We start from the raw sequence: 12,566 nt of genomic DNA, 5'->3' as shown, positions 1-12,566 counted from the left end.
CTGTTGACCTGCCTTTTTTAGTTTATTGGTCACCCTAGGCCTAGCCCACCATTCCAAGTTAATCATATCATGAGATTTCAATGTTTGTTGGGTATATACTTCATGGAAGGCAGCCATATATGTTGCATGTGTATACTAGGGGTATACTTTATGTACGCCTAAGTGTAATGCAACCTAGCATAACTGTACATGGCTCTACACAGCTATGCAGCGCTACACACAGCTATACAAGGCTATACAGGGCTACACACAGCTATACACAGCTATACATGGCTATACACAGCTATAAAAAGGCTACACGCAGCTATACAGGGCTATACAGGGCCATACACAGCTATATATGGCTATACGCAGCTATACACGGCTATACACAGCTATACAGGACTATACGCAGCTATACAGGGCTATACACAGCTATACATGACTATACATGGCTATACGCAGCTATACAAGGCTATATACGCAGCTGTACAGGGCTATACACAGCTATACAGGGTTATATTCAGCTATGTAGGGCTGTACACAGCTATACAGGACTATACGCAGCTATACAGGGCTATACACAGCTATACACAGCTATACATGGCTATACTTTGAACTTTATTTATTTCCCACACTATTAATAGAAGTTAATATACATTGAAAAGTAAGAAAAAGAGGGAAGAATAATAGTAATATTTGGCTATAAAGATAAGTTTTAGAGGTGCATGGTGTCCAAAGTAGCAAAGGCTTCCTAGTTAGACACCGTAATGGTCATATAAATAGATAGCAGCCTATAATAAAAGTATATCAGCAGTAAAGTAAGTAAACTGATTAGGTTTTGTTGGACAAATGTTGAAGTGTTTTGAAGTTTACATTTTTCCTTAAGAGTAGATCAGCAGCAAAGTAAAATAATCAGGTTTGGTTGAGTAAAAGTTGATGTTTCCATTCTCTTTTGAAATTATTGTAAGGCATATATTCAAGATAAGTGGGTACAGTTTCCCATATCTTTGAAGCAGAGAATATAAAAGATGATTTTCCCATGTTGGTGGATACTCTTGGTCTAAAAAAGTTATTATTAGTAGCAAATCTTGTATTATAATTATGTATTTCAGATGCTGGGGTCAGGTTATCAAGGAAGATATCTGGAATGCTATCACTTTTAGAATTAATCTTATACATAAGACAGCATATTCTGAAATTATAAATAGCTTCCAACTTTAGAATTCCTAATAGTTTATAATAGGGATTGGCATTCTCTCTAGCATTTGCAAAGAAGATGCTACGAAGACATTTGTTCTGCTTGATACAGAGGCATTTTAAATTAGTATTAGTGGCACAGCCCCAGGTAGTTATACCTCAGCTTAAATAGGGAATCAAAGCATAGTATAATTGCCTTAACAAATTAAATTCGACATAATGTCTCAATATGGTAAGAATTCCAATGTTTCTTGCTATTTTATTGTTTATATGTTGTATTTGTGGTTGCAAATTTAGGTGCTTATCGATATAGACTCCCAGGTATTTTATATAATTCTTTGATTCAATGTTTTCAATATTTATCGTGGGGTGGTATCTAGAGGATGAAATTAACATGTAATTAGTTTTGGCAAAATTAATAGACAACTTATTTAGTGCACAGTATTTATAATTTTGTTTAACTAGATGATGTGGGTTGTCACTAGTAAAAAACAACTTAGTATCATTGGCAAAGATCCACACTGAGATTTTATCAATGCAATTTGGTAAATCATTAACATAGAGTAGAAATAAGAGTGGACCTATAGAGTTGAGCCCTGAGGTATACCACATTTTATATTTTCATTGGCAGAATTAGTGGGATCAATTTTGACATATTGGTTACGATTTTGAAAGTAACTCTCAAACCATTTATGTGAGACTCCTCGAATGCCATACAAAGAGAGCTTAGACAGTAGAATGTTGTCCAGTGATTTACTGTGTCAAAGGCCTTTGACAAATCAAGAAATAGACCACATGTGATTTGTTTCCTATCGATTGCTAGCTTTAAATTGTCTGTAATTTCAAGAATAGCCTGTTCAGTGGAGTATCCTTTCCTGAATCCATATTGATATTTATATAGGATTTATTGTTTTTCTATGAAGGAATATAGTTGATTGTGGACTAGTCGTTCAAGTATTTTAGTGAATGGTGAGAGAGTTGCCATAGGGCAATAATTGCTGGGTTGGTAGCATCTCCAATTTTTAGATACTGGAGACATCTGACAGACTTTTAATATATCAGGAACAATACCAGTTTCTATAGACTGGTTGTAAATGTATGTTAGAGGTATTGAAAATGGTTGAGCAGCTATTTTGATTAGTTTGTTAGGGATATCTAGGGATGACTTGTGGTCATTTAAGCATTTAAATAATGAGCAGACTTGGGTTTCAGTTACACAAGATAGAACAAAACCGTCTACCGGGGTTGATTTAATGTACTGGGTAGGATTTCCTTCACAGTGTCCAATCTTGTGGGCTAGACTTGGACCTACATTAACAAAATGTTTGTTAAATTGATCTGCAATATCAGTTTTACCTGTGTAGATTGTATTGTTATGTATGATCTTTGAAATGAGGTTCTGCCCCTTATGGTTGCAGTTTATTATTGTACCAATTAACTTGCAAGATGCCCTCAGATTATTCTTGCATTGGTCAAAGTGCTGAGAAAAATAGGTCTTATTACTCACACTTTTAAGCCAGTTTAGTTTATTAGCAAACTTTTTATATTTCGCCACTTTATCCAGATTATTAGAAAGAAAATGTGTTTTATACATATTGTGTTTAGTTTTGATTGATTTTAAAATGCCATTTGTTATCCAGGGCTTAGTAGATAATTCTTGTTTCCATCTGGTCATACGTCGAATAGGTGCATGTCTATTGGTGATTGATTTGAGAAGATCAATTGTTTTAGATGTGATCTCATGCAAGTCTACACATTCACTTTTGATAGCATTCCAGTTGATTGCATTGATATCCTGAAGATGAGATTCCTGATTGAAATTGGAATAGTCTCTATAGCATCTATCTAGGTTTTGCCTTTTTTTAACTGGTATATCTACAATACAAATGAGTGGAAGGTGGTTCGAGATATCAACAGTTGCAATCCCTGAGAAAACATTTCTTGAGCTATTGGTGTAAATATGACCAATTAGTGTAGCAGTGTGGTAAGTTAGTCGTGTTGGTTTTGTTACTACAGGTAATAGATTATTAGAGTACAACATGACAAGATAAGCTTCTGTAGGGCATGAGTATTACATTTAAAGAAATCTACATTCACATCACCAAGGATATATAATCAGTACTTAATAGCGTTGAATTGTTTAGTTGTCTCGTTACATTTATCTTTAAATTCTTCTATGTTTGCTCCAGGGTGTTTATAGATACAGCCAACTAAGGCAGGCATTTTGTTAGAAGACTGAGCTATTTCAACCCAGACAGATTCTACTAGGGGGATATCCAGAGTAATATCAGGCCTTGGGACTGATTTTAAAGATTTGCTTATATAAAGGGCTGCCCCTCCTGCAGAGGTTGGAGAATAATATGGGAGATCCTATAGCTGGGTAGTTCAATGTTAACTATATTATTCTTATTCAGCCTAGTTTCTGTGATTGCTATGATATCTGGTCGTGTATTTAAGGAACATAGGAGATCCTCAAGTAGATTTAAATTTTTAGGTAAGCTTCTGATATTACAGTGAAGGAATGAAATAGTATTTTTTCCCGATTTGCTTAGGACTGTATTTAAACTAGGAATATCATAGTAGTGAGATTCAGGACTAATTAGCATATGACCAGGGTCAACTTCATCAAATTCATCAGGATTAGGTAATATGTATATGAGCACGATCCTTCGCAGTAAAGCACTATTTGAGCAATAGTGAAAATCAGACCTGAAAAAAATTTCAGGCCTGTACGGGATTCGAACCACTGACCTCTGCGATACTAGTGCAGCGCTCTACCAATTGAGCTAACAAGCCAACTGGGAGCAGGCCATCAAATTAATTCGATATAAACCCGTAGATGATAAATCAAACAACAACAAACATATGGAACATATGTGTGAACTGCGGTTATGAGACGTATATGAGCACGATCCTTCGCAGTAAAGCACTATTTGAGCAATAGTGAAAATCAGACCTGAAAAAAATTTCAGGCCTGTACGGGATTCGAACCACTGACCTCTGCGATACTAGTGCAGCGCTCTACCAATTGAGCTAACAAGCCAACTGGGAGCAGGCCATCAAATTAATTCGATATAAACCCGTAGATGATAAATCAAACAACAACAAACATATGGAACATATGTGTGAACTTTTTTTTTTTTTTCAGGTCTGATTTTCACTATTGCTCAAATAGTGCTTTACTGTGAAGGATCGTGCTCATATACGTCTCATAACCGCAGTTCACACATATGTTCCATATGTTTGTTGTTATTAGGTAATATGTTGTATGAGTCAGGGTCTTTCAAATTTTGAAGTTGTAAATAACTTGATTCTGTTAGAATATCAAACTCTGTATCACTTAAGCTAAAAAAAGGTAATGCTTGAAGGCTATTGTGAGTCATCGTAGTCAATATCTGAGTGAGTTGTAAATAAATGTTACAATAATGAAGAATAATGAATAAGTGCACGAGGGTTAATAAAAAGAAAAGATGCAAAATTTATGAGTTGCTTATCTTATCGAGGAAGAAATAACGTAACAAATGAGTAAGTCAATTTTACTCTTGTTAAATAGTGTGTTTTATCCTAACAAACAAATGGCCACAACAAATTACCTTTGAAAGCAAAAATTCACGAAAAGGTTGAGTTCGACTCTAATAGCAAAGATATTCCTTTCACATCAGGGTAGTGGAGGTGGTCTATCATAATGCTTAACCTAGTTGCCTTTGGAAATTTTAAGCCTTCAAGTCACACAACAGCATGTATTTATTTAGTACATGTCTGATTTTTTTTCATGAGAACTTAAAATACAGTCATGTACACTATGACCTGAATATTCTTTTGAAGTAGACTTTTCCACCAAGCAGAAAAATACATTGTACATGTTTGTAACAGCATATTGAGGTTGGTCGGAACCATGGTTGAAACAAATAAGTCTACTTGTCCTTGGTAGCTGTGTAGTATTTTAGTGCTATGAACCTTTCTTTTAAAAAATTAACTGTCAACAATGGAAAAACAAATGGCTTGGCTCATACTAATGAAGCTGATAAGTCAACCTTATGCATACACATAAGTACTTTTGATGCCCACATTCCTATTTAACTGCACTTACCTGTAATTTTATGCACGTTTTTTTGGTTACCGTGTGATTATCTGAGCAGTACAGAGAAGAGTATGGAGAATATAGACACTGAGCTTACGATGTAAAGGCTTGATACCCTACGCTGATCAGGAAGTTTTTAGCTTTCTTTGAACAGCTAGAGAGTTTTATCTTGGTCTTAGTGGTATTTTTATAGTCTCTTACTGTTTATTTAAGTCACTACTTTCCTTGATGATGATGATGTTCCTGGCCTGCCATCCTTTGAGGGGAGGGCCTGGGAGGGGAGGCTGATCGTCCTAGGGGTGGTGGGGTGCTTGTTCTAGGCCTTGAGTCAGGAGTGTGAGGGATCTTTGGTCTTGAAACAAAAGGGGATTTAATCAAAGATCTAGCAGCTGGAGGCTCAACCAATTGAGGAGGTTGCCTTGAACTTCTATCTGTAGGCGTAAAGTTTGTTCCTTGCCTGGTGCTTGGGGGCCTCTCCTCTGCTGCTCAATTAGCTGTTGTTCTTGAGCCATGCCTTGATTTAGATGATGTTATTGGTCTGCTCTGTTCTCCAGAATTGTGTGGTATTGTTGGTGTTACTGGTCGGGTGGTATTATTCTGCACAGCGTCTGTTCCTATTGCTCCAGGGGTGGTGGGTCTTGTTAGAGGGTGATTGGGGTCGAGTGGAACTGGAAACTTTTTCTTGTTCTTTGGCCGTTGAGATGGATTAGCATTTGGCACTGCAAAACAAGTGGTGGGTAACTCCTCACCAAACAGTTCTCCTTCATTGGGTTCAAGAATTTCTCGCTTATCCAGCTCAGCATCAATGGCATCTCGCTCATCGTCATCATCTTCCTCATCAGACTCCGGGTCATTTGTGGCAGATGGATCATCAGTGCTAAGTTGATGATAAACTGGATCTGTCTGGTCATATCAGGGTTGTCTTCTTTCAGGAAACACTCAAGGATCTCCATTCCTTGTGCTCTTGCTTCCTCTTTCAGAGCGGGAAGAGCTAGGATACTCTACAAGGCAACCATTATCATCAGTTTATTTTACTGCGCGGACCTTGTGAATAGCTTTAGAGGGAAGATGATGCACGAGTTTAAGCTGACTTTTTACCGATGAAAGTCGGAAAAACTCTGAATATAATTTGATAAAAAGAAAAATGCCCTTAATATGGCGTGGTAACTTCTTATCCTCATTCTCTCGGTAAATCTATCAAAAATTGGAACATTTTTCGACTCGTAATCGCAAATTATTCGCTGGCACATTACCTTAGCACCTCGTTTGAGACACGTCGCAAAAGAACCTACAAAAACATCAGCCTGTTGCAGACTCGAGTTATTGTTTACCCCTCAATTTATTTCGTTTCCATTAAGGCGGTAAGTGTCATAAAGGCCAGTGTAATTGCTAATAGAGCTATCGATACATCGAACTTGTCTTCTTTCTTTCCCTTGAACCGCCGCCCAGTTAGCCCAATGGATAGTGCCCAATGGATAGTGGACTGTTGTGCGGGAGGTCGAGGGTTCAAGCCCCAGCCGGACCAACACTCAAGGTCTTAAAATAATTGAGAAGAATTTGCTACCTTTCTATAACATCAAGAAATGGTTAGATATTCTAGTCTTCTCGGATAGGGACGAATAAACGGAGGTCCCGTCTCCAGCAGGGTTGGGGGTAGGAGACGTTAATTTCCCACGCATGAGATTACTGTGTGATGGATGTCCTCCCCTGGGGTGGGATGGGTGGGTTTACTGGGCCCACAGTAATTGGCGCAAGCTGTTGCGGTGTCCCTGCCAGTATGCGAAGCTAATAAACTAAACTAAACTGATGTCATAAATATAAAGCTGAGATGGTAAGAGCTATTTCTTTTGCATGTAATAGTTAGGGGGTTTCCGTTTTCAATCACAAATACGCATAAAAAAAGTCTTTTGCTTGGTTTCGTAAGAGGGACAGAAAATTGTAAATCTAAATTTACTATATTACCAAATTCACTAGACGTAATCAAGTACATTTGATTTACTACCACATGAAAATTTTGACAATCATCTTTGTACTGTATTTATAGCAATTCAAAGTTGCATTCAATTTGATAGTTGGACAACGAACAAACCAGTGAGGTTTCCTTGATAAGACATGAGATCCCAGCTTTAAGAATTTGGAGTACAATCAAATAATATCCTTTTGTTGACGCTTTATTTTAATCACCTTGAATGCTTGGTATTGAAATGACATTGTAAGGATAAAATTACTTTGTCACTCCTAAGAGTGAAAGGATTGTTGGCAAAACTAAGATGTTAGTGAACCCTACATAATCTAAGTTGTTAAAATTTTTCTTCTTGAGCTGATACCTTGAAAATAAAAAGGGAACGAGAAAATAAAGAAATCCAGTTGAATCTCATCTCACAGCTTCACCAGTCACATTTTACCCTTTAGTCTAAACCATTCACTCTAAGAAGGGATTAACACATAACTTCTTCCTATAGTATACACACAAAATCCAGCAAACAGGTAATGAGAATACACAAACTGAACAGGTAGGAGTTACTATTTGGATCTAACACCAATTCTCTTTACTAATTTGCAAGGAGGTGTGTAGCAGCTAGACAGGAGAATTCATAATACCTTGGAAGTTAAATGGCAAACTATAGGTTACCAATCCTTCAGCAGTGCAGTTGGGCTTATTATGGCTAGAAAAACTTTAATTCACACTTGAGTCTCGAATGATCCCTACTTACATTTAAGACCACCATTATTTTGTTATCCCTCCTTCAAAAAATTGTTTTGTAGAACCTCAAAGGGGGGTTCCGTACATTGTGCAGTGTAAAATTATGGTGGTGCTTTTTTCTCAATTTTCCATTTTTTAGCAGGTGGCTGTGAGTTCTCCTTTTTTCATTTTTTTAGCAGGTGGTTGTGAGTCGTCCTTTTTCAATTCTTCAGTAGGCGGTTTTGGGTCTTCCTTTTTCCATTTTTTGGCAAGTGGTCGGGAGTCCCCTTTTTTCCGATTTTTAGCACGTGGTTGTGAGTCCCCTATGGTGAGATTTGTGACAGGCAATGATGTATAAAGTGGAAGAGCTATTGAATCAGATGTTTTGAGGTTCAGGGATTGAATGTTATTCCATCCTTTTGGGACAATCTTGGTGATTTCACTGACAGCACTGACAACATTCTCTACAGCTTGTTCAATTGTTTGTCCAGTGTGGCCCACCTTAATTGCACTGCAATGCAACATATATGTATTTTAGTGTCCTTGTTTCATATCAAACACTCAGTGTGGATGGAATACATTGTGTGAGAGCTTTCTAACAATATGGAAAATATAATCATCATGCATACAACTCCTCTAACGATTTCCTCAGGCTTTTGTTTCTTAGACTTCCCAGTACACAATATCATTACCTGAACTCGAATTGAACTGAGAAATGCTCTGAGAAGCTTCAGCAAATTTCACTAAAAATGTACATTCAAAAGCCTTTTCTTCTGCGCGAACTTTGTGCTCGACTCAGTATCTTATACAAGAGGAAAATTAACACGAAACATAAATATTCTAGAATACACGATATTTCTAAAAGTCAAAAAAATCTCAAAGGCACATGCACATGCTATGTGCACTATGGTAACACAATGGACACAACAACTCCACTAGCCACTTATAGAACTCTTCTAGTTGAGAGGTGAATTGTCTAAAAATTCTGGAAACACTCTCTCATTAATACCACTTAATAACCAAGTTTAAGGTCTGTACTGCAAGTTACAGACCACATTTTTTCCCCTCATATTCATGGCCCAAGCACCAGACATGCTGGCCATAAATCCAAGTGGAAAACACAAGGTTCTGTGACTTAAAGAATGGTCCAAGAAAAGGAAGTTGGTAAGATATTAATTCTATCAAAGCACTGGGTTCAAATAGAAGACAAAGACTTCATTTCAAACAAAATTTTGAATTTAGCAGGCTATGTAGTGAAATATGCCCTGCTAAATTGACCAATTCTACAATGTAGCTCACATACTTAACGAGAGAAATAATAAAATTAGTCCTTTAGAAGCTCACCTGCAAGATCCATGGCCCAGTGTCATCAAAGAACAGTTAAGAACCTTATCTATTTCTTTCTTCAAGTTTACTTTCTTTAAATTAACTGGGATTGGAAATCTGCAACAAAAGAACATGCATGAAAAGACAATTCTCCATAATAAACATCCTAGACATTAACATTCCCTTCACAATAAACAATAAAGAGAAAATCAAGTTAAGCTTCATGTTGGTTTATATATCTGACACTTACAGTGCTTGACACTAAACTTTTCAATTTACTCGCCAAGTGGCTGGTGACAACTTAGCTGTTACAACAATTTCAGTTTGTTTACTAGTCAAACTGGACAGTGGAAATTGAAAACCACGAGTCAAAACTGAATTTCTCCTAGTCTGTGCCTAGTTAGCTACCGTTACTGTTGAGCCCTGCACTTATTGAACTGCTTACTACAAACTACATACTACAACTCACTTTTTCCTTGAGAAGAACACTTTTCCTAGTAACTTGGGTAACAAATGGTAGATATCATCATCACAAATGAACACATCATACAAGGAGCAGAGTTGTCTTTTGGCTTCATATGACCCGTATTTCTTACGAAGCTTGGTCAGGGAGATTACCTTCAGATTTGAAAAAACCACAAACGTAACTGCATATTCCAGCACCTATCTACTGTGTAATACTATTTATTCAGGGTCTAAACTAAACTACTCAATACAAGTGGCAATGAAAAATGTTATTTCAGTTACCCTATGGAACAATAAGTATCTTGAGAAGTTTGATCCATAAAACATTTGCTTCCGAGCAAAATACAAAAATGCAAAGTTTTATAGATGGTTCTTTGCTTTAGATATAAATATAATCTAACTGCTGATTGACCACAAGTTGAGAATAATTGCTGGTTTCCAAAATAAGACAAACAAGACTTGAAGTTAGTTGCATGCCAATGTTCAACACAAGACAAAATGGCAATCAAGAGTTACACTAAGACTATTCTGAAATACTTGATTAATGGTTCCCCTTTCCATTTGTACACTGGTACAAATCTATTATTGTCCTTATTCCAGCATGAAAAAAAAAAAATGGAGAACTTTAGATAAAGCAGCTTTCCAGGCTTTCTCTTGATAAGGAAATCTTCCAGACCTTTGCATAGAGATAATTCCAAGGAAGATGGTAGATCTTGCCCACAATTACTTCATAATTGAAATATACTGAAAACTCATCTCCAAGCCTTGTTGGCACAAACATTTCCATGAATCTTTGCCACTTTGTTGCTCTTTCCATGTGTGCATTCTATTCATTTCAGTGTCTTTGAAATACTGTCTAATAAAAATGCACAATCCCACAGCTTTAAAATGATGCTTATGGGTGAAACTAGCTATTCCAATGTAACTATGCATAGGACCTAATATACCAAATTCATCCTAACCCAGTCATACCATTCCACACCTTACAATAAAGATCCCTGATAATTTTAGTATTATAATGAAATTTTGCTTGCAAATATGGTAGTCCATATCATACCTTTTTCACTGTAACATCTTTTGACTTCAGCAGTTCCTTTACTTTTGAACCATCCTCTTTGGTGAACAAACAAACCTCTACATGCTCTGAATACAAAGAGTGTGGCAAAGGACTGAAAAAGATACAAATTAAGCATACTTAAGCATTAGTTCTAAAACAAAATTATATTTAATAGAAACTGATACCTCACCAGATTATTTCCAAGTATTATAAAAACACAGCTTCAAGTTAGAACCTTAATTTAAGCCTATAAAATGTACATGAAGCTGTGTAATTAGTATAGGTCATCACATGGGGCTGAGCAAAATTAAGGATTAATATCACATGTGATTTCAGAAGTTGCTGAAATTGCCTGAGTTGCACAGCAACAAGGGCAGTTTCAGCAACTTCTGAAAACACAATTGACATTAATCCTTAATTTCATGAGGACCCATCAAGATTACCTGTTAATGAAATACGGGGAAAAATACTGAATTTCTGAATGTGCTCTCGAGTTATCAGTCACAGGAAGCCATTTAACAAATGGTAAACACCACAGCGTACACTATTGAGTTATGGATGCACGCAGGAGGTTGCTAAGCACGAAAGAAGCGTAAGAGTTGCTCGAGGTGATAGCCGAGAGCGACTCTAGCTTCTTGAGTGCTTAGCAAACATCCCAAGTGCATTCATAACTCAATAGTGTATGCTGTGGTGTTGACCATTTGTTTTATAACATAACATTGATACATTGTAGCTAAAGAGTTCCCTTTTATCTAACAAATCTTACGCAACCAGAAAAAACAAGCGCGTGCGGAAAAATAGTCTTTGCATTTGCTCACGTCAGCAGCGTACACCCATGGGCAAATGGGGGACGCTAAATTGACCAATCAGAGCACGTGCTTTACTTTGGTTATGTTATATTTAATGTTGACAAAGAATCAATCACCACAAATGCACAAATGAACTGAATGAAATTTTATTTTTGCACAAACATACCAGGACATTAAAAAGCAGGCCTGCTGACAAACTTTCAACTTTGAAAATATAAAGTTGGTGCTTTTTCAGGCAACCTGAGGACCAATCGAGAGCAAGTAATTTTGCCTTCTTCACGAGCAAAATTAAGGAAAAAACACCCTCTTCATTGACCAATCACCATTCAGTAATTTTGCCCTCTAGGTTATTAAGCTTATAACATGAGGCTGTGATTGTGAAGCAATCAGTTTGAGAATCAATACCGTTAACTGCCTTTTCGGAATTTAACCTGGTACTATTTAACCGATTTTGCTTAATACTCACATTCTTCTTGGTTTCTTCTCAGGGTCTGGAATCTTCTTTAGTGCTAAGATCAACAAAATGGTCTGGTGTTCATTCAAAAGCCGTAGCTGTTTGCCTCTATTCTGACTAACGAACTTCACAAGGGCAGGAACAGCAAATTCTACCTGAAGAAGTAAAAATAAGGAACGAAACTCATGAAGCGACCGTGATAATAGCGACTGAGGCACAAAATTCAGCTCAAAAATAAACCTGTCTTCTCTCAAGTTGGCTTTCCCGTATTGCCTTGGGTTTGAAATCCACCATGATGAATAAGGCATGTGGTTGTGCAATTTGTGCATTGTTACATGAAAGGTGTTCGAGCGATGTTGTCAGCGGTCATCATAATCATAATTACATTTGTTTATGCCTCCCTCATGTGTCTATCCTTAATGTGTGACGTCAGTCGATAGATACGTTGCGCGGGCGATACAACTGAATTCCGCTCTAACTGTGAGAGAAAATTTCTTCAAAGGAAGGTTTCT

At 37.0% G+C, this 12,566-nt stretch overlaps 1 protein-coding gene and 2 long non-coding RNA genes across 3 annotated transcripts; 1 reads left to right on the top strand and 2 right to left on the bottom strand.

Moving 5' to 3' along the window:
* Positions 1-329: 329 nt before the first annotated feature.
* LOC148721524 (uncharacterized) lies at positions 330-4,657 on the top strand. The gene is made up of 2 exons (XR_015992157.1): positions 330-3,823; positions 4,436-4,657. It is a non-coding gene; the product is annotated as an uncharacterized LOC148721524 (long non-coding RNA).
* Positions 4,658-4,701: 44 nt separating this feature from the next.
* LOC111343289 (uncharacterized) lies at positions 4,702-6,815 on the bottom strand. Its single transcript, XR_015992156.1, has 2 exons — positions 6,514-6,815; positions 4,702-6,261 (listed from the first exon to the last, which is right to left on the bottom strand). It is a non-coding gene; the product is annotated as an uncharacterized LOC111343289 (long non-coding RNA).
* Positions 6,816-7,415: 600 nt separating this feature from the next.
* Positions 7,416-12,413, bottom strand: LOC111343282 (ribosomal L1 domain-containing protein 1). The gene is made up of 6 exons (XM_022950435.2): positions 12,295-12,413; positions 12,067-12,209; positions 10,792-10,903; positions 9,739-9,887; positions 9,288-9,386; positions 7,416-8,454 (listed from the first exon to the last, which is right to left on the bottom strand). Exons 1-6 carry the CDS (start codon positions 12,346-12,348, stop codon positions 8,100-8,102), a joined length of 912 nt encoding a protein of 303 aa, XP_022806170.2. The 5' UTR covers positions 12,349-12,413; the 3' UTR covers positions 7,416-8,099.
* Between the last annotated feature and the right edge of the window lie 153 nt (positions 12,414-12,566).

The sequence above is a fragment of the Stylophora pistillata genome, chromosome 10 (assembly GCF_964205215.1).
Source record: "Stylophora pistillata chromosome 10, jaStyPist1.2, whole genome shotgun sequence".
Taxonomy (NCBI): domain Eukaryota; kingdom Metazoa; phylum Cnidaria; class Anthozoa; order Scleractinia; family Pocilloporidae; genus Stylophora; species Stylophora pistillata.
This window is presented reverse-complemented; position numbering and strand designations above follow the sequence as displayed.

Bases quoted from the DNA above. Each gene is read 5' to 3' on its own strand.
- LOC111343282 (XM_022950435.2), bottom strand. From the start codon at position 12,348: ATGGTGGATTTCAAACCCAAGGCAATACGGGAAAGCCAACTTGAGAGA. The intron at 12,210-12,294 runs GTTTATTTTTGA...TTACTTCTTCAG, and splicing joins GCCAACTTGAGAGAAGACAG to GTAGAATTTGCTGTTCCTGC. The intron at 9,888-10,791 runs GTATGATATGGA...TCAAATCTGAAG, and splicing joins AAGATGTTACAGTGAAAAAG to GTAATCTCCCTGACCAAGCT.